This window comes from Syngnathus leptorhynchus, chromosome 3 (genome assembly GCF_054491065.1).
Source record: "Syngnathus leptorhynchus isolate UIUO chromosome 3, UIUO_Slep, whole genome shotgun sequence".
In the NCBI taxonomy this organism is placed as follows: domain Eukaryota; kingdom Metazoa; phylum Chordata; class Actinopteri; order Syngnathiformes; family Syngnathidae; genus Syngnathus; species Syngnathus leptorhynchus.
The window spans coordinates 3431773-3457783 of NC_141197.1; the positions used below are offsets into that span (position 1 = coordinate 3431773).

The window sequence follows — 26011 nt, forward strand, 5'->3', positions numbered from 1 at the left end:
ATTTGGTGCATCGCGGCTTTTTGCGGTGTCACTTTGAGCACGGGGCTTTGTCTGCCATACGATTTCACAGAGGAGACTTGACCAATGAGAACATGTTGATCTGTATCCGTGCCGTTAATTGGCGTAGAGCTGTAAGAGCAGCTCTAACCACGCTTTATCTCAGCCTCCTGCTAGTATCCACTCTTCCACTTCATTTACGTCAGCAGAATCAGCAGCATCTCAGTGCACTTTGTTTTGTCACAAACGAGTCATGACAACCAAATGCAACATGAACTGTTTAAAAATACAATAAAGTGTTGATAAATAAAATTATAAAAGTCTTGTACAGATATCGTAAAAATATTGACTCTCCATTGCGAAATTTCACCTATTGTGGGGGATCTTGGAACCAATTATCAGCATTAAACATGGGATCACTGTACTCCTAACTGGACAAATGTTGCTTCATAATAAAACATAGATATATTTACTACTGGTGATTTTATTAATGGAGGATGGATTTGACGTGACAGTCAGGATAATAGTATATTTCTTTCATGCAAAGCTGTCAATGTTATCGGCGGTAGCCACGGGAATTGGGGCTTGCACCCCCACCCCCTTAAATTTCTCCCGCAACAGAACGTCGACGAAATCATACTAGAAACCCACTCCGGGGAAGTACCCCCGATGGCAAAATATGGCGCCGTAAGAAGGCAGTGGGGCAAAACCCTCAGGACCCCCGCAGCTCGATTGAGGGTAATCACCGGAGCAACCGGGTCGGTTTGGGCGCGGCCTCGTGTTGCGGTGGTGGAGAGGCGTCACTCACCCGATCGCGAAACCCTGGGTTGAACCTGAGGCGTTCTGTCCGGGTGGCCGCCTGGAACGTACTCTCACTCCAGGATGACTCTCGCGTGCCCGCCTTGTCGGCGGAGCTCGCTCGGCTGAGCATCACTGTGGCTGCTTTCTCTAAAGTGTGGCGGCCGGACTCTGGCGAGATCAGGACAGGTGCATACACCTACCACTGGTCTGGTTGACTCGACGGTCAGCACAAAGAGGGAGTGGCCATTGTGGTGGCCGACCGGGTGGCGTCACAGATAAAGGAGGTGTTAGAGTGGTGCTCACTCTAACTTATTTGCAAGAACCACACGAGAGACAATGTGCCCTTGACAATGTGGCGCCCAACGTTTCATGGCTACGACTTACTAATTGCGACTTAAATTGCAATGTCGGATTTCATTCGTGGCTCAGAAGAACCCGAGTGGAGTTTTTCTAGTTTTTTCTTCCCAAAAGCCGTTAAATTCCACTCACTGATTTCATGTCAGTCGGCCTTGAGTTGGCACGGAAACAGTCTCAGTACTGTTTTGTGTCGTTGTTTACGGTGGCGGCTCGGTGGTGCACTGGGTAGCACGTCCGCCTCACAGTTAAGAGGGTGCCTCCGGCCCTACCTGTGTGGAGTTTGCATATTATCCCCGGGTCCGCGTGGGTTTTCTCCGGGCACTCCGGTTTCCTCCCACATCCCAAAAACATGCTTGGTAGGCCGATTGAAGACTCTAAATTGTCCCTAGGTATGAGTGCGAGTGCGGATGATTGTTTTTCTCTGTGTGCCCTGCGATAGGCTGGCAACCGGTTCAGAGTGTCCCCTGCCTACTGCCCGATGACGGCTGGGATACGCTCCAGCACGCTCGCGACCCTCGTGGGGACAAAGTGGTTCAGAAAATGGATGGATGAATGGATGTTTACGGTGGCTGGTATCACTCAAAGAGAGCCTTCTACTAGGAATGCTTTTCACCTGAACTTGTAAATATTTGTATCGCTAGGAGAAAGCAAAGTAGTGAATCAGAAAAAGGATAGCAAAAAAGCTTGTTTTCGCGAGTGGTACCAGAACTAGGGGACTTTTTGTTTTTTTGTTTTTTGCGTGATGAAGCAGAGAGAGATTCACAGTCAGAGCCTGAGTTTGCAAAAGAGCGGGATGCAGCTGTATGCTTGACCCTGAGGTCATCTCTTCCGGTCAAAGCCCATTTGCTGTCCATTGAAGGGGCAGCCGCTGAGGTTTTGAATTATTTGGCCAAAGATGAATGCTAAGGCATAGATTTGGTTTTAATAATGTTGCAAATGACGACGTTTGCTCGGAATGATCCTTGCACGTTTTTTTGTTTGTCGTTCTTGACGGCTGCCGGCCCGCTGTCGACTGCGGTTTGCCGTGGGAGCACATCCTCCTCGGAGTATCCTTTGAGGGAGGAAGTTTGGCAGGCTGCGCGTTGAGAGAACCCACACATTGGGCGCCACATTGTCAATCGTGCACTTATCTGATGTACAATTCTGTACTTTAGCCCCTCTGCAGTAGGGGATATGAGAATTGATTTAAGCCGGTACGGAAGAAGAGTCGTTCCGAGTCTAACCGCTGTTCAGGTAACTAATCTATTGTTAGATTAATTCCATCATTTCCGGACGCCAGTCCCGCTGAAATCAAAGAAGCCCGAGGGTTGAGTAACCACTTTGTCGAGACCCAGGATCTCCTCGATCGCGGCCGCTTCAGTGGCTCTCCTTTCCTATTAAGATGTTGCTTTTGTTATCCGCTCGGAATAGTTTAGCTGTCTTTGTTAAGACCACAGGAACTTTATTTTTATTTTCACTAGCGTGCACCCACACTAGCTGAGCTCAAGTTAGCTGTTTCGAACCAGAGTTTGACACTCCCTGATGTCAAGGATTAAAGCTGTCTTCATTTAAAAAAAGAACTGAATGGTTTAAAGTAAGACTATGATAGAGAAACAAAAGAGATTTAAAGCATAAAAGATCAAAATAATCATTAATCGAAATTAAATGATTATAAAGTAGAAATTTAATGAATAAGCAGGAAAGAAAATTACAAGTTTCAATTGTTCAAACAACAATAATTTCCACTCACCATTTCAATAGAGCAAAAATTATTCAGTCTCGAAGTTCTCTTGATTGAAAACTCAAAAATATAGTAAAAAAGATTAGAGGCTAGAGGTCTAAAATGCTGTTTGGTGGAAAAGTCGAGTGATTAGTTCTCCTTGTTCCAAAATCCGAATTTTGTTTAAAAGAACAGGCTGGCCTAAAGAATGGAGATGACGACGCCCTAAAAATGGCTCCTCTCTCCTCCACCGAGGTCTGTATCTCCTAGCCTGTCTTTAAGCTTAAAATTTGACTCAGTCCAATTTGAAGATAGTATAAATTCCTTTTAACGGACCTTGAGTTAATTTCAGAAAGAATGAAATCTATCTTTGTCTAATCGTTCTCGACCCACGGCATTAGCTGCAGGGGCCCAGAACCCTCCGGGGAAAAGAGGGCGCTACTCTTTGTCCGAACGAACCTTTTATACCAGTTCGTGGGTAGGTACTATGCCTGCTTGGTCACGTACCAGTTTTTTTCCATTACGTCTTACATGGGCCTCAGATGACCCAAATGCTTCCAGAATAGACTGCACCTGCATCTCGGCCGGTCTCATTCAGATTTAACCATATGAGGTGACCAACGTTCTCACGGAAGTAACAATTTTCTCAGGGATGCTTCATCCCGTTTCCCACTTCCAAATCTTGTCAACTGTTCGTCAACTTGACATTGCAAATGTTTTTTCTCTGACTTGTGTTCCGTCAAACAGCATTTTGTTTAGGCTCTAACTTGATGAACGTGATCGAAGTCACGCTCGTATGTGGAATTCCAGCCTTCCACCACTTCGTATCACCATGAACCCTTTCCTCCTCCTTGTCTTCGCTCACTTTTATACATTCATGTGTAAATGGAACATTAATATTACATACATGTTTGATACTGATTAAACATTTTGACAATAATAACACATACTTTCACAATAATAAATTTAACACAATCATAACTATGATCGTGGATTCTCTAAATTAGCAGGTTACAACACTCAAGCATCTTCAAACCGTATTTTGACAAGCTGGTGACCTCTAGGCCAAGCTCAAGCGTGGGATTGCAGTCTTCCACCCACGGTATCACTGTCAACCCCTTGTCCTTACTCAACTCTTAATACATCCATCCATCCATTTTCTGAACCGCTTAGTCCCCACGGGGACTTCTGGTGAAATTTGGAACAGGAATGGAGGTTTACTGGTTCAACCAACAAATTATCCTTCACCAATTGAACAATAGTTAATTTTGAAGAACTAACTTTAAAGTAAACCCTACTCAGGCCGCCTTCTTCAGGTCTTCCATGTCAAGCTTTGAAATTTGGAATTTCATCTTAGCCAATTCATCTGGGCCAAATCCAATACACACTCACGCACCATCTTTTACCATCCTATCCACCATGTAACTCGACAGAGCACTTGCAAGTGGAGAAATCGTTCGTCACTGTGCATATAGCGATGTCCGAACAAAGTCTGACTTGGGCCTCTTGCAAGAGAATATTTATTGAGAGAAGCAGGGTGAGGGTGAGTGTGGACAGGTTTGGTGAACCCCTGGCCTCTGGTCAAATCAGAGCAGGGGGGGGGGCGTTACGATGTGTAAACAGAACAACTTTGATTGCTTCCTCTAGCTGGTCAATCAGTTCAAGGAATCTTAGCACTTTATTTTACTACGTTGTTAAGACAGGACAAGTTTGGTTAATTATTACAGGTTACATTCCAACATAATCATACAATCAAAATAATCTATCAACCCTAACATTTCCCTCCTGTTTATCATATGATTATGTCACCCCGATTAACAAACAAAAGCAAGAAAATATAATGAAGGTAGAAAAATAAAAATACAGAAACAGTACATCATTGGCAATTTCGATGGTCAAATCATCAAGATTCTGTAAAATATGTTCAGCTCAACAGCATTATCGCAATCCTCTTTCCGCAGCACATTAAAGTCATCACATGCCAGAGATGTTGTATTTGCACTTCAGCTATGGTAGAAGGCACAGATCGTGATACAGCTGACTTCAAACATGAGAGAACACAAGTAGTAAATGAGCACAACAATCACAGGAGTCACAAGTTTCAACATCAGTTGCCACCAGGCGCCAGAGAATAGCCATGAAAAGAAATTCCATTGATGTGGGACCTTGTCCTCCGACATTGCCTGCTGTAAATTCTTCTGTGAGTTCATGGCGTCGTTGATGTGAGTGTCATTATCTCCTGGAATGTATGTGCAACAAGAAGTCTCAATAATGTGGCACACACCACCTTTCTCTGCAGCCATTAAGTCCAGAATCATCCTGTTTTGAAAGACCATTAGTCCAATAGCCTGAATCGCTCAGTTTTGCCCATCAGCGAGAGATTCACAAAAGATTGAAAATAGTTAAGTCAAGTCAAGTCAAGTTGATTTGTATAGCCCTAAATCACAAGCAGTCTCAAAGGGCTTCACATAGACAATCAATTGACAATAATTCTCAAAGCATCCCCTGATCTTAGGCTCCCAAAAGGGCAAGGAAAAACTCAAAAAAAACCTACAAGGGGAAAAAAGAGAAACCTTGAGAAGGGACCACAGATGGAAGGATCCCCCTTTCAGGATCACCAGGCTGCAATGGATGCAAAGAGGGCACATAAAATACATCATATGGAAACCAAAAAGTGGATGCCCAGGCCAAAGCCAAGAGCTGTCGGAGGTGCCTTCGATTGTCCTGGCAGTGTCCTCCAGGAGGGTATTCCACTGCAGTTCCCTTATGGTGAATTGGTCCACGAGAATCTAGATAGCCATCGTCAGCATGGGTGTCACCTAACCACCTCCCCAGCCGGGGAGGGGTGGGGGAGTGGGGTCGGGGAGAGGTTAAAGGCCACATCATAGAAATACGTCTTTAAACGTGTCTTAAATGTTTCTACTGAGGTAGCAGTTCTAATATCCATTGGCAGGGCATTCCAGAGCTCTGGAGCCCGAATGGAAAATGCTCTAGCCCCTGCAGACATTTTCTTGGCCCTCTGTGTCACTAAAAAACTAGCGTTTTGCGAACGAAGGTTACGAGACGGAACATAAGGAACAACTAAGTCAACGAGATATGAAGGCGCTAAGCCATGCAATGATTTATAGGTTAACAAAAGAACTTTGAAGTCACATCTTAAATGGACCGGGAGCCAATGTAAATTGGCTAATATTGGGGTGATGGGATCAAATTTTCTTGTCCGTGAGAGCAGCCTCGCAGCAGCATTTTGCACTAACCGTAGACTTTTGATGCTGGACTTGGGAAGACCAGAGAATAATGCATTACAGTAGTCCAGGCGCGACGTGATAAGTTCAGTGTCTCTATGAAGAGTGCTTATTTTCTAACGCCGATCCAAGGAGTCAAGTTACATGGTGGATATGATGGTACAAGATGTTACATGAATGTGTATTGGATTTGGCCCAGACGAATTGGCTCAGATGAAATTCCAAATTTCACCAGAAGATGGTGACAAAGCTTGACATGGGAGACCTGAAGGATGGGGCCTGAATAAAGGTTACTTAAAAGTTAGTTCTTCAAAATTAACTATTGTTAAACTGGTAAATGGAGGGTGACTGGTTGATCTAGTCAACCTCTATTATAATTCCAAATATCACCAGAAGATGGTGCCAAAGTTGAATTGACCTTATATCAGTAATTGAAGCTGTTAGTAACTGGAGAAACACGACCTGTCTGAATTACGCATAGTATCACACAATTTTGGAACATTATATATTATTTTGTATTATTTTGTTTTGCCAAAATATATCTTGAAACTGCTTGAATATTTTAATTTGCTAACTAGAGAACCCCATGCTCATGGTGAGGTGATGAGAATGAGACATGTTAATCACAGTTAATGTCCCTAACAGCCGTAAAGTATGGTCCGTCAGTGAGAAGGTTGTTCATCCGCTTTTTTCTTTGTCAAGTCCTGCACTTATCTAATGTAAGCGACCGGCTCTCCGTTTAAAGGGTAACATTCTGCCCCGCTGCTCTAACGCAGCACTCGAGGGTAGACGAGAGTTTATATATGCCGGTACGGAAAGAAGATTCGTTCCGAGTCTAACCGCTGTTTACGCAACCAACCTATATTTAGATTAATTCCGTCTTTTCCGGACGCCAGTCCCGTTAAAATCAACAGACCCTGTGTTGAGTAACTACCTGGTAGAGACACGGTGTCAAATTGATCGCGACCGTTTCAGTGGCTCTCTTTCCTATAAGATTTGGGGCTCTTGTAACCACTCAGAATAGTTTTAGCTGTGTTTGGTAAGACCGCAAGAATTCATTTATTTCCACTAGCACGCACCCACACTAGCTGAGCTTAAGATAACAACAGTGGAGCCTCAGTTTTCGAACGTCCCGGTTCTCGAACAATTCGGTATTCAAACAAAAAATTAAAAAAAAAATTTGCTTCGGATGTCGGACGAAATTTGGTTGTTGAACCTCACGAAATGAGCTGAGAGGACCTGGATGCCAACTGACTCCGTTCGTTATTACATTCTCGTTACTCTGAGGATTGCATCAACTCTAATCATGCCTCCAAATGAAGCAAGTGGGAGCAGTAAAGCCTTCCTAAAACACAAAGACGCTCCTAAAGCAATGCGACAGTGAGCGCCCGGGGCGCTGGGGTTGTGTGATCGGACCAAATTAAGCTTCCTGTGAACTGAGGTCCACTTAAATTTTGGAAAGTCCATTAGGACTTTAAAAATATTTTCTAAATTTTAGTGACTGCTCTGTCACAATAATGCGACCAGTGCGGTGCAGTTGCGCGGTCGGCGGCACGCTACGGTTGTGCGTTCAGCGGTGCGCAGCAGTTGCGCGATCGGACAAAATTAAGCTCCCTGCGCACTGAGGTACACTTAAATTTTGGAAAGTACATCAGGACTTTAAAAATATTTTCCAAATTTCAGCAACGGCTCTGTCACAATAATGTAACCAGCGCGGTGCAGTTGCGCGGTTGGTGACGGGGTATGGTTGCACGTTCGGCGGTGCTCTGCAGTTGCGCAATCGGACAAAATTAACTTTCCTGCGCACTGAGGTCCACTTAAATTTTGGAACGTACATCGGGACTTTAAAAATATTTTCTAAATTTCAGCAACGGCTCTGTCACAATAATGCGACCAGCGCGGTGCAGTTGAGCGGTTGGTGACGCGCTACCGTTGCGCGTTTGGCGGTGCGCTGCAGTTGGGCGATCGGATAGAAGTGCGCAAATGAAAAAATGCTTAACGCATTATTTTTTTCCATTATTTGTAATGGGAAAACATGATTCGGAATTCAAACGATTCATTTCTCGAACAGCCTTCTGGAACGGATTGTGTTCGAAAACCGAGGCTCCACTGTATTTGGAACCAGATCTGACACATCCTGATGTCAAGGATTAAAGCTGTCTTCACTTTAAAAAGAACTGAACGGTTTACGGTATGACTGATAGAGAAACAAGAGAGATTTAAGGAATAAAAGATAAAAAAAGTCATTAATGGAAATTAAGTGATTATAAAGTAGACATTTAATGAATAAGCAAGAAAAATAATTACAAGTCTCGATTGTTCGACAAAACAACAATAATTCCACTCACCAATCTCAGTAGAACAAAAATTATTCAGTCTTGAAGGTCTCTCGATTGCAAAACTCTCAAGTAGTAAAAAAGGGTAAAAGACAAGAGGTGTAAAATGCTGTTGGGTGGAAAAGTCGAGTGATCAGTTCTCCTTGTTCCAAGAATTTGAATTCTATTTAAAAAGATATTTTGATCTTGAGGAGGAAAAGACAACGCCTCAAAAATGGCCTCTCCCTTTCTGCTGCACCGAAGTCCTCTCTCCTCGACTATCCCTAAGCTTAAAATTTGACAAAGTCCAATTCGAAGACACTAAAGATTCATTTAAGTAGATTTTGGTCTCATCTCAAAAAGAATGAAAAATCTATCTTCATCTATTCGTCATTCTTGGCTCACGGGCAGCAGTCCGCAGGGGCAAAGCTGTGACGGGGAGAGCGCACCGGGCAAGAAAGAGCCCTGTTTTTTATCAGAACAAACCTTTTATACGCTTCCGTACGTGGGTCCTATGCCAGCTAGGTCACGCACCAGTTTTCCCTTCAAGTCCTATACCTGTCTTTTCCAGGACTGATTCTAAAATAGCCTTCTCCGACTGGATGTGGTGACCTCTGGGTCATGCTCATGCATTGGGGCAAAGCCTTCCATCGAACAGCATTTTGTGTGGGCCTTAACTGGATGAACATGACCTCGGGTCACGCTCATGTGTGGGATCTCAGTCTTCCTTGGATGTAACGTGTGTAGTTCATTCCAGGTAGCATTTTTGTTTAGGCCACTTGTGGCATCTTTCGTCCTTCAACAGTCACACTGAGATTAATCCAAAAGAGTTCGATCACAGGTTCCTTTCTGTGAGCCCATGGAGGTAGGGTTAGTATCATTGACTGTGACAGCACGGTGTTGGCATCCAACTCCTCCCATAGAGGCCATACATTTCGCTTCACTAATGCCCATCACTTTGGCCTCCAGGTGAACTTGCATGGAGGAAGGGGGGAGTTTGGAACACACACAGCACCCTTCCCGTGTAGGATCTCACAGTGAACTTTACACACCGGTACCAAGTGTTGGTTTTGTATGGGTTTTCTGGTGTCCCGTGACCAGTTCTCGTGGTTTTCCTCATGTGACCATCTTCTCCTTCGGTTGACTTTGTGAATGGGTCTATCCAGATGAGTCCATCACGCTACAACCACAATGCAGCAGAGAATCCACCTGGCATGTGGAGTCCCACTTACTACTTGGTTGGCAGAGACACCGTTACATCCCATTGCCTGTCAGAGTGGGGATCTGAATTCTTCACTGACATTGAGACGCACCACCCTAAACGATGGAGCCCGTTTGTAGTCAGAACTTCCCACCACTCCGAAAATGGGGTCCAGCACTCTCTGTAACTTGCAGTGGCTGAGGTGAATCCAGCTGGGCCTTTCAGCAAACTTCACTGCGGTGTGGGTAGTCAACAATTTGGAACGGTCCCTCCCACCGTGGCTGGCTCAGTTTGTCCTTTTTGACGACCTTTATGTCGTCCCAGTCTCCTGGCTTGGAGCGGTTGTTGACCTGTGGGGAAGAAAGATCAGGCGGCAGTAAATTTGCATTTGACATACAGTTTGAGTGCTCTGATCATGCAATATGCCAAGGACTGTTCTTCGTCTGCAAATCTTGTATCATTCACCAATCAATTTTATTGCCCTTTTGAACTGGGCAAATAAGAGTGTTTACAAGAAGAGTCTGAGCACTTCCTAATGAGTCCTCCTAACCAAAGACCATTTATGACAGGGGCTGTCCCATTTATTGCCTCCTGTTTTAAAGGAGATTCTCCAATCTTGGTTGGATTTGGACTGGGGGAATGGACGTTAAGTCCTGTAGCAGATTGTTCCTTTGCCCACCTCCTTATCAATCATTAGTCAGGGAAGCGCATAAGCGCGTGGCCTTCCAACAGCTACACCACTTCCTCATAGTTTCTTTAGTCACTTTTCAATCATCTTCCGATTGCTTACAGCGAAAGTTTGAAAAGTTTGAGAAATTTTTAACTTAATGGTATGACGCCAACTGTATTAGAGAATCCATATGTCTTAAAGTGTTGTATTTTTACTATCTTTCACTGTCTGTCCCACATCTCCCTCCTTTTGAGGCTTGGGGACGCCCATGCCTCACATCTTGTCCAGTATCACTAAGACAAACGTTTTTGGAGGATGTGTTCTTTACTACATATGATTCCAGCATTACTTAATTTGACTTTCTTTGCAAAACGCTACTCAGTTTCCTAGTTCACACATCTGCATGTGTTACTGGTTCTTCAGGATTTTTTTCTATTTTTTCTCCAGTTATTTATCAATCCAAAAACAACTCATTTATTTATCTGTTCCTTGGCATTTAACTTGCTCAAAATCACTCTCTCTTCAAAGTTGTTCTACTAATTTCCCATGGTATTCTCCATTAACTTCAACCATTCAATCTGTATTTTTCTTTCATCCAGGCAATCATTCATCCTTGCTCATTTGCATCTCACACAGCCTCCAAAAAGGGGTCTTTCCATCACATTGGTCTCAATTTATCCAAGCTCTCCACACAACATTCATAAATCATTCTCAACTCACGTCCCTTATCCTATTTTTTTTCTATTATTTCTCTTAAATGTAGTATTGCAATGTCTCAAATTCACAATTTTGCTTCATCCAATTCCTGAAAACATGTTCTGTCTTTCTTTTTTAATTTCTCATAAGGGCTAGACACTAATGTGCACTAGTGTGGACAAGTTTCTGCCCACAAACAGATTTCTTTCTTTCCCTCTTTTTTATTTTTCGAAATGGTTTCGGTGTTGGGGTGCAAATCGAAAATACTACAGTCTAGCACATTTCTTTGCACTAAATGTTTTGCCAATTTCATCATTTCAACACATAGGCACACATGCACAGATATCACGCGTGAGGGGAGGGGGACCCGGCATCAGTGATTCGTCACAGGCTGGCCATTTCCTGCAATCAATCATGAAGCCGGTTCCTGTCCACACACGTGAAAACAGCACATTCCAATTCTCTATGTATCTTTTAGAAGCAATTTGTATTTCTTTATTTATCTTTTAGAAGCAAGTTGCATTTCTTTACCACTTGATTTGCAAATTTTAACATTAGTGTGCACACATAATTTGATCCCTGGTCATTTGTCATTGGGCAGACAATCAGCATTGGCATACTTCTTGTATGTACAGGAGTTCTAATAATCTGACAATGACATGTTTTGCTGTTTTATAAGGGGGGAGGCTTCAGGTCTTACATGTTGGATACATGTTTTTCATAGGAGCGGAAAGCGTCTCTTCCTGCTCTGCAGCCTTGAGCTGTGGCTGGAACAGTGCACCTGCGCAGCGGCCTCATTGTCTTTCGGTCTGACAAACACTTGCGACCTCATCACTTTTTATCTTTCTGTTTTATCTCTTGAATGTGTTCTCTTCTCTCTTGTGAAGCTTTCAACCACACTCTAGCACATTTCAATTCTCTCTCTTTTCTTTCCTTTCTCAGTCCCGTTTTCTTCCTAGCCATGCTCTCCTCCAAAACTTCTACCACTACGTCCCACATTTCAACTTTCAACTTCCCTTCTACTCCATACTTCCACTTCGGCATTCATCGTATAGTCAAGTCAAGTTTATTTGTATAGCCCTAAATCACAAGCAGTCTCAAAGGGCATACAATTTAGAAATCTACCCGCCATTTACTTCTAATCTCCTTCAAGAGCCCCCTTATTCAGGGATTTACAGTTTCCATTTCCCATCTTAATTTAGTACGTCACGTTCTTTCATTTTTAAAAGTATTTTTTCTTTGAGGATCCTCAATGCAGGTTTATATTGACCTTTCAACAAATTACTAGCCTGTGTTATTGCTGTGTGTTTTTGCTAGTACTGCTCTTTATTCCACTTATCCTACCAGTCACACTCTCAACCAGACAAACTCTCGCACTTTTTTTTTTCAGGCCTATCCTGGATGGGTGTAAAACCCTCCCAAACAACTTGGAAAAACGGACAAAAAAAGAATCTACGCCCTTCTTCAATTAAGAAAAAGAAGCTGTTTTCTTAACCTGTTCCTTCCACTGGGTCTTGGACCCAAACTGTTTCTTGACTCGGAAAAACCAAAGCCGTATCTCATAGCTCAGACAAACCAAAACCGTATCTCATGCACTTTTAACTTTAGGGCTTTTACTACTTGTCCCCTGGTTTGTTGCACTTCTGGATCCCGTCAATCCACTGTTGTCAGAGTGTGGAAGGCAGGTTTTATTTGATGTGCTGAGCAGCCAGTTTCTCAAATCAGCCTGCCATTCTGACACCCTGCAAGTGAATGTTATTAAAAGTCAAAGTCAGCTTTATTGTCAATTTCTTCACATGTTAAGACACACAAAGAGATCGAAATTACGTTTCCCACAGTGACTAGACACATTACACAACACATACAAGCAAATACCACAAAGAGTAAAAACGAAGACAAGAGCGATGAATAAGTAATAAGCAAATAACCCAAATAAATAAACAATAAATAAATAAATAAATAAAGAAGAGGAGCAAAATGGAGCGTTATGTAGCAGAGGGTGAAGGGGGGAGAGAATTCAGGATCCTGACAGCTTGGAGTATGAAGCTGTTGGCGAGTCTGGTGGTGCGGGAGCGCAGGCATCTGTACCTCTTCCCAGAGGGCAGAAGATCAAACAAAGAGTGAGCGGGGTCACTCACATCACACACAATCGCGGTCGCTTTGCGGGTGAGACGGGAGGTGTAAATGTTCTTCTTACTAGCAGTGTTCACTATGCGCTGCAGAGCCTTCATGTTGTATTCAGTGCAGCCACCACTCCACACAGCGATATAACTGGAGAGGACGCTCTCAATGGTGCCACGGTAGAATGTGGTCATGATGGCAGGAGGAGCACTTGCTCGCCTGAGTTGCCGCAGAAAGTACAGGCGGTGCTGAGCTTTCTTCGCCAGTGACGCAGCGTTGGTGGTAATCTCTAATTGACACAGATCTAGTTCTCAACATGTTTGTATTATTTTACCATGTCAGTTTTGGGCTTCAGTCTGGTTTTCTCATCTCACAATTTTCCAGATCTGTGGCAATGGTGGTAAATCACAGTGTCTTACGCGTCCTCTTCATCCTCCAGAAACACACAATTACATGAGTGATGTCCTTGACCACTGACGTCGCAGATTATTCACCTCTACAATGTTTATCTGGCTCGCCAGATGTGGTGTAAAATAGTACCCACATACACTCAAGCCCCTAAGCACAAGAAAAATACTTAACTGCATCATTAAATGCTATTTCAAGCTAGTTTTATTAAGTGTGACCTCATATACCCCATTTATATTGATGGAAATTGACAAACACAAAAGTGTCTGCCGCACGACAACAGTTTCCGCCTTTCACTCGATGCCTCCTGCAGCAGTGATACCTACTTGGTACAACACCGGCCATGCTCTGTTGTGAGCTCGACGATTCGCATGCATTTGCCATGCACCTTTATGATTCCGAGTTTTTTTCGATAGTCTTTGGCGACATACTCTCCTACACTACTTGTTTTTACACTACTAACACGCCGAGAAGAACAGGGAATGGCAGAGCAAAAGGCGGGATGGAGGGGCGTCGCTAGTGCGTCGGTTCGAAAGTCGAAAATTGGTTCGTGAAAATTATTTGAGAGGCTCCGGTTCGTATCTCAGAAAGTTCATAAGTATAGGCGTTCGTAAGTAGAGGCACCACTGTATCATTACAACAGAAGTGATTAAGCAGTCAGATCATTTTTTTACACAATCCTACAAAGGTACTAACCCATAAAGGAAAAGCCCAAAAAAGTATCTAATAGTCAGCATTATCAGCACGGTATACTTTCATACATATCAATTAAAGACACTTTTAATATAATCGGTGATTTGCTTTTATTTTTCATTTTCAAAATTAATTAATCTTGCTGTCTGTTTATTGCAGATCAAATAATTTCTACTTGGCGATGCTGCTCTTTATGCTCTTTTTGTGTATGCTGCCCACAATATTTGCCATTGTAAGATACCGACCATCACAGCACTGTGGACCATTTAGGTAAGACAAACCCTCTTCATGGGTAGCACGCTGGGGCACTGGTTTGCATGTCTGCCTCACAGTTCGGAGGTGCAGGGTTTTGTTCTGGTTGCTTCTTGTGTGGAATTTGCATACTCTCATGCCTACGTGGGTTTGCTCCCGGTACTCCTGTTTAATCCCACCAAAACTTACATGGTAGGCTGTGACCACTCAAAATTTTCTGAATGTGTGATTGTGTGTGTGTGAGTAGTTGTTTGCCTATATGTGCTCTGTGATTGGCTGGCAAACAGTTCAGGGTGTACTCGCCTGGCACCCAAAGACTGCTGGGATAGGCCCCAGCCTGACCACGAGACTTATGAAGATTAGCTATTCAGAAAATAAATAAATAAATGAACCCTCTTCATGGTCATAGTTGAATTCCCAAAATTAAGTCACTGGATTGAACCCATCAGTATGGCGACAAAACATGGGATTCTCACGTTGGCAAGCATTGTTCTAAAATAATTGGCCACAGTTGACGAATGGTATTTTTTGACACAATACAGTATGTCTACTGTATCTCATAATTGTGAAAGTACTTAGGTATTTTTTCAGCTGCGTTAAATCACTGAAATTAATTTCAAAGCGTTTTTTTGTTGCTGATTATCCAGTACAGGTCTTGTGATTCTTGTTACGGCAGGGATTTACGGATGATAACGTCTCAAGTTGTTTCATTGTGTGATAATCAAAGAATAAAAATATTTTGCAGTGGTCAAGAGAAAATCTATGACATCATATCTGAAACAGTGGCAAGCGACTTTCCCCTGTGGTTCAGTAAAGTGATGAGTTACATCACCAGCCCTGTTGTAGTGTTACCGGCACTACTGCTTCTCTTGTAAGACCATACACTCGCACGCACATGCAGTCTCTCTCTCTCTCTCTCTCTCTCTCTCTCTCTCTCTCTCTCTCTCTCTCTCTCTCTCTCTCTCTCTCTCTCTCTCTCTCTCTCTCTCTCTCTCTCTCTCTCTCTCTCTCTCTCTCTCTCTCTCTCTCTCTCTCTCTCTCTCTCTCTCTCTCTCTCTCTCTCTCTCTCTCTCTCTCTCTCTCTCTCTCTCTCTCTCTCTCTCTCTCTCTCTCTCTCTCTCTCTCTCTCTCTCTCTCTCTCTCTTCCCCCCCCCCCCCCATTCGCACACAGTGTAACCCTTACTATGACTTACATCATTTGTTTTAGCATGCTGATATACTATCTCCAGGCCATTGCCAGATCTCTGAAATTCACCAACAACCAGTTGATGATGCAGCTCCAGACAGTGAGTGTCAAACAAACTATTAATTGAAAATATGTCGCTTTTAAAGTTGAAAATCCTTGATTTAAAGTCATTGCAACATTTTTTCTTGGTTTGCTTAAACTGGTACATGATGTATGTATTTACAAACCATAAACTGCTTTGAGTCCAGTAATGGTGTGAATGCTGACCAGCATTAACATGTTGTTCAACACCAAAACTTTATTATTAATCTTACCAGTTTTTCCATCTCATCAGTTTTTCTGCATTCAGCAACTTTCATATCTCAACTATTCAGAAATTCCAAAAATTCAGGACAACTGAGGTAACCCCAAAAAATAACCCAAATATATTCAAGTAAATGAGGAATTTAGTGAGTGCGGATCACGGTCCTAATGTATTGGGGTGAGTTCCCCACCTGTCCCTAGTGACACCTGCACCCATACTTTCAGGCAGAGTTTACTGCCCATGTGCCTCTAATAAACTCAACTGAATGAACCCAACTCAGACCGTCTGTGTTTAAAACCATTGAATGAATAAAATATGGGAAATAACATACTATTGTACATTTGAACGAGGTTGAGAAAAATGGAAAATATCTAACAGTAACTTTCTAATCCCTTTAGGAGCGCACTGATGATAAAAAGAAAGTCTTTCAGATGGCTGCAGGTAGGTGAATTTGTGGAGTGCTCTCTCAATGGCTATGTTTTCATGGAAATGTTCTTTAATTTGATAAATTTGGATTACATTTACGATTGGATAGTGTTTTCATGGACATTAAAAATATTGATTTGCTTAGGACTTGCATATTCATTGATCACACTTTCAGTCAGAAGAAATCATTTTGATATTTGCAGATTGACCAAATATAGCGGAAATAGTAGAAGACCCCGCAACCCTCATGAGGATAACAGATAATGAATGGATGGATTTATAGTTGTACAAGAAACCATAGCGTCTTCCATGTCAACAAAACAACGCTCCGTCTGATTTACTTTAAACATTAGGTCAATGGCTTAGTGGTAGAGTGTCCGCCCTGAGACTGGAAGGTTGTGGGTCAAACCCCGGCCGGGTCATACCAAAGACTATAAAAATGGGACACACATCTAGGTGGAGTGAAATTTGTCCTCTGCATTTAGCCCATTCCCATGTGATTTTGATCCATCCCCTGGGGAAGAGGGGAACAGTGAGCAGCAGCAGTGCCGCGCTCGGGAATCATTTGGTGATCTAACACCCCAATTCCAACCCTTAATGCTGGAATTGGGGGATTAGATCACCAAATGATTGATCCCTCAGACTTCAAGTTAAAATTAAAATTTTATAAAAATATATCTAAATCAATCAATTAGCCTACTATTTGAAGTAGGATTAAAATCAGCGTAATTAGAAAGAGATGGTAATAATAACTTAATAAACAAATAATGGTAGTAAATCCTTAGTAAACAAATGATAGCATCATCAAGGCAAAATAATAACTGTAGCCAAGATAACAAGCACCCTAACTCAGGTAATACTATTATAGATCATAGTGCATATGTGATTTGTGAATATGTGTTGTTTAACGGCAGTTTTAAACATGAAGGAAATTTAACCATTTCTCAGCAAGACTTCAGACTCCAGGAGAAAAAGTGGGGGATCAAAAGACAGATGAACAGAGTGACATCACAAGCCAGGATCCCTCCATCCAAACTTCCTCCCCACAGCGGAACAGCAGTGTCACAAACCTCCATACTCCTGGTCCGCGCAGTAACAGTATACGTACAATCACGCAGTCTGCATCTCGGGGAGAACTGAACAGACCTGTGGATGGATCCTCCAGAAGTCCTGCAGCAATCCCTAAACATAAGCTGGAGAACGTACCCAATAGGTGATTGTTCTGTTGTGTGTCAGAATGAATTTGAACACATTTCGACTGTATTAAGAAGTAGAAAATTGCCACAAATTTTAGGTTCAATTATACCAACCGGTGCCTCTGAGATTTTTTGGGTGGAGTGAATCTACTGGGCGGCTCAGTGGCGCACTGGGTAGCACGTCCGCCTCACAGTTAGGAGGGCGCGGGTTCCACACTCCCTGTGTGGAGTTTGCATGTTCTCCCCGTGTCCGCGTGGGTTTTCTCCAGGCACTCCGGTTTCCTCCCACATCCCAAAAACATGCTTGGTAGGCCGATTGAAGTCTCTAAATTGTCCCTAGGTATGAGTGCGAGTGCGGATGCTTGTTCGTCTCGGTATGACCTGCGATTGGCTGGCAACCGGTTCAGGGTGTCCCCCGCCTGCTGCCCAATGATGGCTGGGATAGGCTCCAGCACGCCCGCGACTCCCGTGGGGACAAAGCGGTTCAGAAAATGGATGGATGAATGGATGAATCTACTGCAAAATCAAAACGGTTTGCCCTCTTGCGGGTGGTTCTGGCACGTATCCCCATGATGAATGGGATTTGCTGTATTATTATTATTACTACTATAGTGGAGCCTCGGTTTTCGAACGTTCCGGTTCTCGAACAATTCGGTATTCGAACAAAAAATTTCTAGATTTTTTTGCTTCGGATGTCAGACGAAATTCGGTTGTCGGACCTCGCAAGATGAGCCAAGAGGACCTGCAAGCAAATTCATTATTACATTCTCGTTACTCTGAGGATTGCATCAACTCTAATCATGCCTTCAAATGAAGCAAGTGGGAGCAGTAAAGCCATCCTAAGACACAAAGACGCTCCAAAAGCAATGCGACAGTGAGCACCCGGCGCGCAGCGGTTGCGCGATCGGACCAAATTAAGTTCCCTGCGCACAGAGGTCCACTTAAATTTTGGAAAGTCCATTAGGACTTTAAATATATTTTCTAAATTTTTGCGAACGCTGTGTCACAATAATGCGACCAGCACGGTGCAGTTGCGCGGTCCGCGGAACGCTACGGTTGCACGTTCAGCAATGCGCTGCAGTTGTGCGATTGGACAAGATTAAGCTCCCTGCGCACTGAGGTCCACTTAAATTTTGGAAAGTACATCAGGACTTTAAAAATATTTTATAAATTTCAGTGACGGCTCTGTCACAATAATGAGACCAGTGCTGTGCAGCTGCTCGGTTGGCGACGTGCTACAGTTGCGCGTTCGGCGGTGCGCTGCAGTTGCGCGATCAGACAAAAATGCGCAAATGAAAAAAGTGCTTAAAAAAGCCATTTTGTTTTTTTTGCTTGGAAGGGATAAAAAAAATTCCATTATTTGTAATGGGAAAACATTATTCGGAATTTGAACGATTCACTTCTCGAACAGCCTTCTGGAACGGATTGTGTTCGAAAACCGAGGCTCCACTGTACTACTATAATTAGTGTGAAGGTTAAGACCTTCACACTATTGTTATTCCTGTCCTTTATTAGTGTGAAGGTGAAGACCTTCACACTTGTTATTCCTGTCCTTTATTATTATTTATTGTTATGACCTTTTTAAACCGGAAGTGACCCCAAATAAACCGAAAGTGACCTTTTTAAACTGGACAAGACCCCAAATAAACCGTAAGTGACCTCAGCTGAGCGGGAAGTGCCCCTTATCAAGTGACCTTTATAAACCAGAAGTGACCTCACATAAACCGGAAGTGACCTCAGCTAAACCGGAAGTGACCTAAATTCAACCGAAAGTGAGCCAAACAAACCGGAAGTGACCTAAATAAAATTGGAAGTGCCCCAAATCAGACCGGAAGTGCCCCAAATAAAACTGGAAGTTACCCAAATAAACCAGAAGTGACGTTTTTAAACCGTAAGTGACCCCAAATAAACCGTAAGTGACCTCAGCTAAACCGGAAGTGACCTGAATTAAACCGGAAGTGATCCAAATAAACAGGAGGTGCCCCAAATCAAACCGTAAGTGACCTTTTTAAACTGGAAGTGACCCTAGCTAAACCGGAAGTGACCTCAATTAAACAGGAAGTGGCGGCTGTGGCTCAGGCAGTATAGTGGGTCATTTAGTAACCAGGTGGTTGGCGGTTTGATCCCAGCTCTGTCATAGTCACATGTCGTAGACACTTCACACACCTTACCTCCGGGCACCATTATAAATGACAAAATCTTCAAACCGGAAATGCCCCAAATCAGACCGGAAGTGCCCCAAATGAAACCGAAAATGACCCAAAATAAACAGGAGGTCCCTAAATTACACCAGAAGTACCCCAAATAAACTTCCTTTTTCAAATTTCAACAAGAAGTGCCCTAAATAGCTACATTTGCACTAACTTTTGCAATTGTTGTCCGATTCAGCCCGTTTCAACATTTCAACCCCAAAAGTGAAACTCCTGAAGACGTATATTTCGTCGGAACCCGTATATTTCGTTTCGTTCCAAATTTCAAAGATTTTTGGCACAGTTTTTGGTTTCTAAATCCCCATACATTCTCTATGGGGATTCAATATTTGCTCTAACTTCGACAATTTTTGTCCGATTCAACCCGTTTCAACATTTTAACCCCAAAGGTGAACATCCTGAAGACGTATATTTCGTCAGAACCCGTATATTTCGTTTCGCTCCAAATTTCAAAGATTTTTGGCACAGTTTTTGTTTTCTAAAGTCCCATTCATTCTCTATGGGGATTCAACATTTGCTCTAACTTCTAAATTCAACCCGTTCCAACGTTCAACTGTTCATCTTTTGCCTACCTATTCCACAACTTTCAAGTTACCAAAAATTCCAAATTTGCAATTTTGAAATTCACGTCAAATTCTCCTAAATTTCATTTTTCATCTAATTTCTACATTTTTCAACCGATTCAACCCGTTCCAACTTTCAACTGTTCCTTTTCCTACCTATTCCACAACGTCCCACTTACCAAAAATTAAAATTTTCAATTTTGAAATTCACCACAAATTCTCCAAAATTTTGTTTCACACTTCTATTTTGTACATTTCTCAAGTAATTCAAGTCGTTTCAACATCATTCGGCAGCATTCCCCAATAGGTTATTCAAAGTCTTCACCTTCACACGTAATTTCTCTAGAAATTGCATTTTCTAGTTATTATTATTATGTCCGTGCATGTGTGTATTTATATATATATATATATATATATATATATAGATAGATAGATAGATAGATAGATAGATAGATAGATAGATAGATAGATAGATAGATAGATAGATAGATAGATAGATAGATAGATAGATAGATAGATAGATAGATAGATAGATAGATAGATAGAGATATATATAGATATCTATATAGATATCTATATCTAATCTATATCTAATCTATATCATATATATATATATATATATATATATATATATATATATATATATATATATATATATATATATATATGTATAAAAATTAATATATTATTAATACAGAATTTAAAATTAAGAGAAGCAGTAAATTATTTGAAATACCGTATTGGCCCGAATAAAAGACGATGTTGCATTGAAATAAAAAAGGGGGGTCGTCTTACGTTCGAGGTCTAGACATTATATCCATTCACTTGTGTGCTGCGGTAAGTTAAAGGTTGCTGGTATCGACTGAGTATGTTGCTGTGATCGTGTGCGTCTTTGACACAAAGTGAGTATAAACATTTCATTGTTACTACTGTCTACTGTTGTGCCGTTTGTCTGATCGCGGTTTGTTTTGTGTGTGCGCTGTTTGATTGATAGCTTCGGCGCGCTCCTTTAAGTTTGCCTAGCATCGTACGAGTAGCCGTTACGCAGCGGCATAGCAACGAACGGTCGCCAGCAAATGTATTGTAGCGTTTCAATCAATCAAGCACGTCGTGGATCGTAACTGGCTCTTTATTCAACGCAACAAAGAGTTCTAACGTCCGCACTTGGAAACAACAAAGTCAAGTCCCCCTCCCACACGCATGCGTCCCCCCTGCTATCTTCACAGCCTCCCTAGGCCTACCGATTAATAATTATACACACAAGTTGCTACACTCTTCCCCCCTATCTCAAAAACCTCGTCCTGAGATGTCACAAACAAAATCACCAAGGTGACCCGGTGGCCTTCTCTGTCGCCGAGGATGGTCTGAGGTCGGCTGCCTCGGAACAGTCTGTGTGGAACCAGGCAATGAGTCTTCAGGAACAACGATCTGTTCGGGGGAGAGAGGGGGAACAGTGGTCCGTCTTGGGGATGTAAGAGTTGTGCAGCGCCGGGCCTGAGTCCGGGATCCTGTGTGCCACTGCGGACGACCATCACCTTTATATGGGGCCAGGCGGTCCCTATGAAGAGCCACCCGCCTGCCACTAGGGGGCATCTGAAGCCTGTATACCATCTCCCTTAGTCTTTCTAGCACCTCACACGGCCCCACCCAGTGGCTGTCTAATTTAGGGCACCCGCCTTTTTTCCTTCTTGGGCTCTGCACCCACACCAGCTCTCCAGCCATGAAGTCTCTTCCTCTAGCCTGCATGTCGTAGTTCCGGGTGCATCCACAACTTGCATCTCTCTCTGCAAACATGTTCGCTGAGATCCTGCTACTCACTGCGGAGCTCTTTCTCTCTGCCTTCTTTTTGCTCACAGAAGCGGCAGCCAGCAAGTGCACAAGGGCGCTGAGACATAGCGTCCGCGTTGGTATGGCTACGTAAGGTATATGGTGCTAGTTTTTCAAGCCAGCGTGCAATCTGTTCTTCGGGTTCCTTAAAAGACATGAGTCACTGGAGTGCAGCATGGTCAATGTGTACTGTGAAGGGTACTGTGAAGGGTAACCCCCCCCAGATAATATCGAAAGTGGCTTATAGCCCTCACGATAGCCAGCAGTTCCCTGCGTATGACGCAATAGCGTCGCTCCGCCTTGTTGAAGGTTTTGCTGAAGTATGCCACAACTTTCTCTCCCTTCGCCCCCACTTGACTGCCCCCATCCCAACATTGCTGGCGTCTGTGTCCAGAAGGAACGGCAGTTTAGGATCGGGGGGAACAAGGATGGGAGACTCTGTCAATGCTCTTTTCAAGGAGTTGAAGGCCTGTGCGCATTACATTACATTAGAAAAAAGCGCGGCTATGCACAAAAAGCCCCGTACAAACCGCCAGTGATAGGACGCTAATCCAAGAAAGCTCTTCAGCTCACACAAGTTGTTGGGAGCAGGCCAGTCCCGCACGGCCTGCACCTTCTCCTCCAGAGTCCTAATGCCTTTCCCTCCCACAATCGGACTACCCAACAGTAATTATACACACAAGTTGCTACAGTATTTTGTTGTCTCGATGACTTATGTTTCATGTGTTGCCAAGAGTATTTCATTCATGGTTATTGCGGAACCGTTACACGCAGTTAATTATGTAATTTGTGCCGTCGTGTTGTGTGACATCAGAAGTTGAGTGTTGACTTACGTGCTGTGTTTCTGTCTGTTGCAGAATCCCCCCCTCCACACACAGACACACGCACACACACACACACACACGGTGGGAAACGTAATTTCGATCTCTTTGTGTGTCTTAACATGTGAAGAAATTGACAATAAAGCAGACTTTGACTTTGACACACACCGCACACACCCTTCAGATGCTTCATACAATAATCACACACACAAGAATCACATTCACACTCCCAAAGACACACCCATGTACGCAACACACACCCGCTCTCACGTCGTTACGACCAAACGTGTGCCTATACCCTTTTGCCAGTTTGCCTGTATGCCCCTATGAGACACAGTGTCCACCTTTTTGCCAATAATTCAGTAAAACAATCAAAACTGAACCACGTCTTCCCTTCTATGTTCTGACTGACACCCGGGGGCGAAAAGAGCATAACCATCCGAGTTATGGCTCAGGCTCCCCAACAATAGCGGTAGCTGTTTGCATTATTTTATGTAACGGACGGACATTACAGCCAAGTGCGGTGACGACGAAGAGTTTATTGTCAAGGGGAAGGGGAGCGATGAAGGGCTGGAGTGGTGTATGGGCAAAGCAGGGTTCGTCGGGTGGGGATGGCTGGATGGCGGACCAGGAGCCGGAGTGATCGGCGGGATTCTTTACTGGCGACAGCAAATCACAGACAGGAGTGATCTGAGGAGAGTAGCGGCTGACTGGGGAGCATGACGTACAAGACAAACGGGACAATAATCGAGTCGGAATAATTCGGGGAGTCAAGCTTACTTGGACCAGTGCACACACGGACATCACAGGGACAAGCTGACGCAGAGTGTTGCCCTGGCTGCGTTGATATAGTACTCTCAATGAGCCCTTGCCAGGTGGCGGTGATACCGGTGACAAGGGGGCGTGGTCGAGATGTCAGCGACACCTGCGCACGACATTTTATTGCAATGTTTTTCCTTATTCAGATTTGTTTCAAGACTACAGTTACAGTTAGACTTCACTTTGATGGTTAATGAAGTTATTGCAATTTTGTTGTTTTATCACAGTATTAATTTACATTTAAAAAACCAGAAGCCATTAATTTACAAATGTGATTGCACTTTAGTTCATATATTTAAATGTTCAGATATTAAGATGTGATACAGTTTTTGCATGATTTGAATGAGGCAAAACAACGTGCTTTTTCTCTCGAACATCTTATTATAATCATTTGTTTCAGATATAATAATTTTCTGTATAAAAATTAAATTTGGTGTTCAAAAAGTCTTTTTTCAAACTTGAGTCTTGAAGAAGAGGGTCTCGTCTTCTAATCAGGGTCGTCTTATATTAGGGCCAATGCGGTATTGTACTTTTAAATAGTCTTCAAAAGTTGTGGTTTGATAGTTAGATCGTTCAATAGTTGTGGTTCATACCGTGAAAGCTAAATGTGGTGAAGTACTGTCCAAATGTCTTGGGTCACTGGCTTAGTATTTTTCATGACCTCTTTCATACAGTAGTTACACGATTCTCTAATTTCTGCAAAAACTAACATTGACAGTATTACAATCTGATGTTATTATGTGTTGTCATTCCTCATACCAGGCAGACAACATTTCTGGGAGGCCCAAGTGGTTCCTGCCGCTCAAAGTCTTACTACCATAAGGCGTGCAATCAACAACCCAGATATTCTGACAACATCCAATCTGACCCCCTCTACAGGAAGACCTTACGTGCTATACATCCTGTTGAACCAGCAGGTATTATTACTGCCCAGAGCTATGGGGGTCGGCATGGTCCTGCCGCCCGCTACGTGATTATCAATGAACATGAACCCAGGAAAAAGCTGCTTCGCTCGGCCACTCGTATCCCACGCCATTACTTAATGGAGGAGGAACCAGCAGAGATCCTAGAACTCTACCCATGCAACATCAAGCGCTACACACCTCGTACCCCACACCACCAACCACTCCCCCACAGATCTCATCTGTCCCAACAGAATTTGAATGAAGATGAGGAGGAGAAAGAGGGTAAACATAGAAGTAGAGTATTGTTAGAGAAAGCTCATCGACCCTGTTCACTATCTGACCTCCACCAGCCAGCACACTTCTACATTGGTGACAGAGTACAGAGCGACATGTCTGTAGCTAAAGAGAGTTATGTAGGTAAAGGACGGTACAGATCCCAGGAAGAAGATGAGGTGGAGGAAGCAGAGATCAGATGGAGGGGTTTAAAGTCATCCTCCCGGTCCCAGGATAGTATAAGAGGAGCGGAACCTCTACTTGTCCGAACCAGGCACCACATGAATTCTCCAGGAAGACCTGGTCATTCCCCAAATAGGAGCAGGCAAATCAAATCAAAGACAAAACCAAATTTGGAGCCCACTCTGACCGAGTCAGACTCCGCCTCTCTGGGCTCAAGCAGTGATCAGCAGAACAGCGGTACAGACCAGTACATTCAAGTCATCCACAACAAGGAGCGTTATCTCAAGTCTGATACAAGGCAAGGAAAATTATCCAAAAAGAGGTTCAAACAAACCTTGGATTTAAATTCTCTGGATTCAAATGACCTTGTTTGTTCCAATGTGTAATATTTTGAACGCATACCATTGTACTATGATGCGCAAATAAGAACATTCAATAGTGTAAATCAGTAGGAATGTGATTTTTATTTTCTTGCACCTGTAGTCTTCTATTATTATGTCATTGTTGTAACATTGTGATGGCAATGAAAGCTATTGGTGTTTCAAGTGGTTAGTGTTAACATAACATCCATCTTGACTGCATGCTAACCACAAAATAAAAATCACCGTTTAAGATAGTAACTAAAACATCAATAAATCCAAAAATTGACACTGAATTAAAAATAATTCTCTTTCAAGTCTTTGGCTAGTACACAGTGCCCAACTAATTTTAAGCATGGGGTTTCATCTGAATTATAGTTCAAAAGGCCGATCATAACTATTAAACTGTGCGTAAACATTTACATATCAACATAAATGAGTGCAAACCCATTGATTAAGCTTTTTATCAATTTCTCTGTGATTA

At 43.0% G+C, this 26011-nt stretch overlaps 1 protein-coding gene across 1 annotated transcript in view; it reads left to right on the top strand.

The window, feature by feature from the left end:
- Window positions 1-25554, top strand: part of tmc3 (transmembrane channel like 3) — a 107570-nt gene extending 82016 nt beyond the window's left edge. The window contains exons 17-22 of the mRNA XM_085907594.1: window positions 14363-14473; window positions 15201-15326; window positions 15663-15741; window positions 16344-16386; window positions 17320-17584; window positions 24570-25554. Coding sequence (XP_085763720.1) covers window positions 14363-14473; window positions 15201-15326; window positions 15663-15741; window positions 16344-16386; window positions 17320-17584; window positions 24570-25554 — 1609 coding nt within the window. The remainder of the gene's footprint in view (window positions 1-14362; window positions 14474-15200; window positions 15327-15662; window positions 15742-16343; window positions 16387-17319; window positions 17585-24569) is intronic.
- The last annotated feature ends 457 nt before the right edge of the window (window positions 25555-26011 follow it).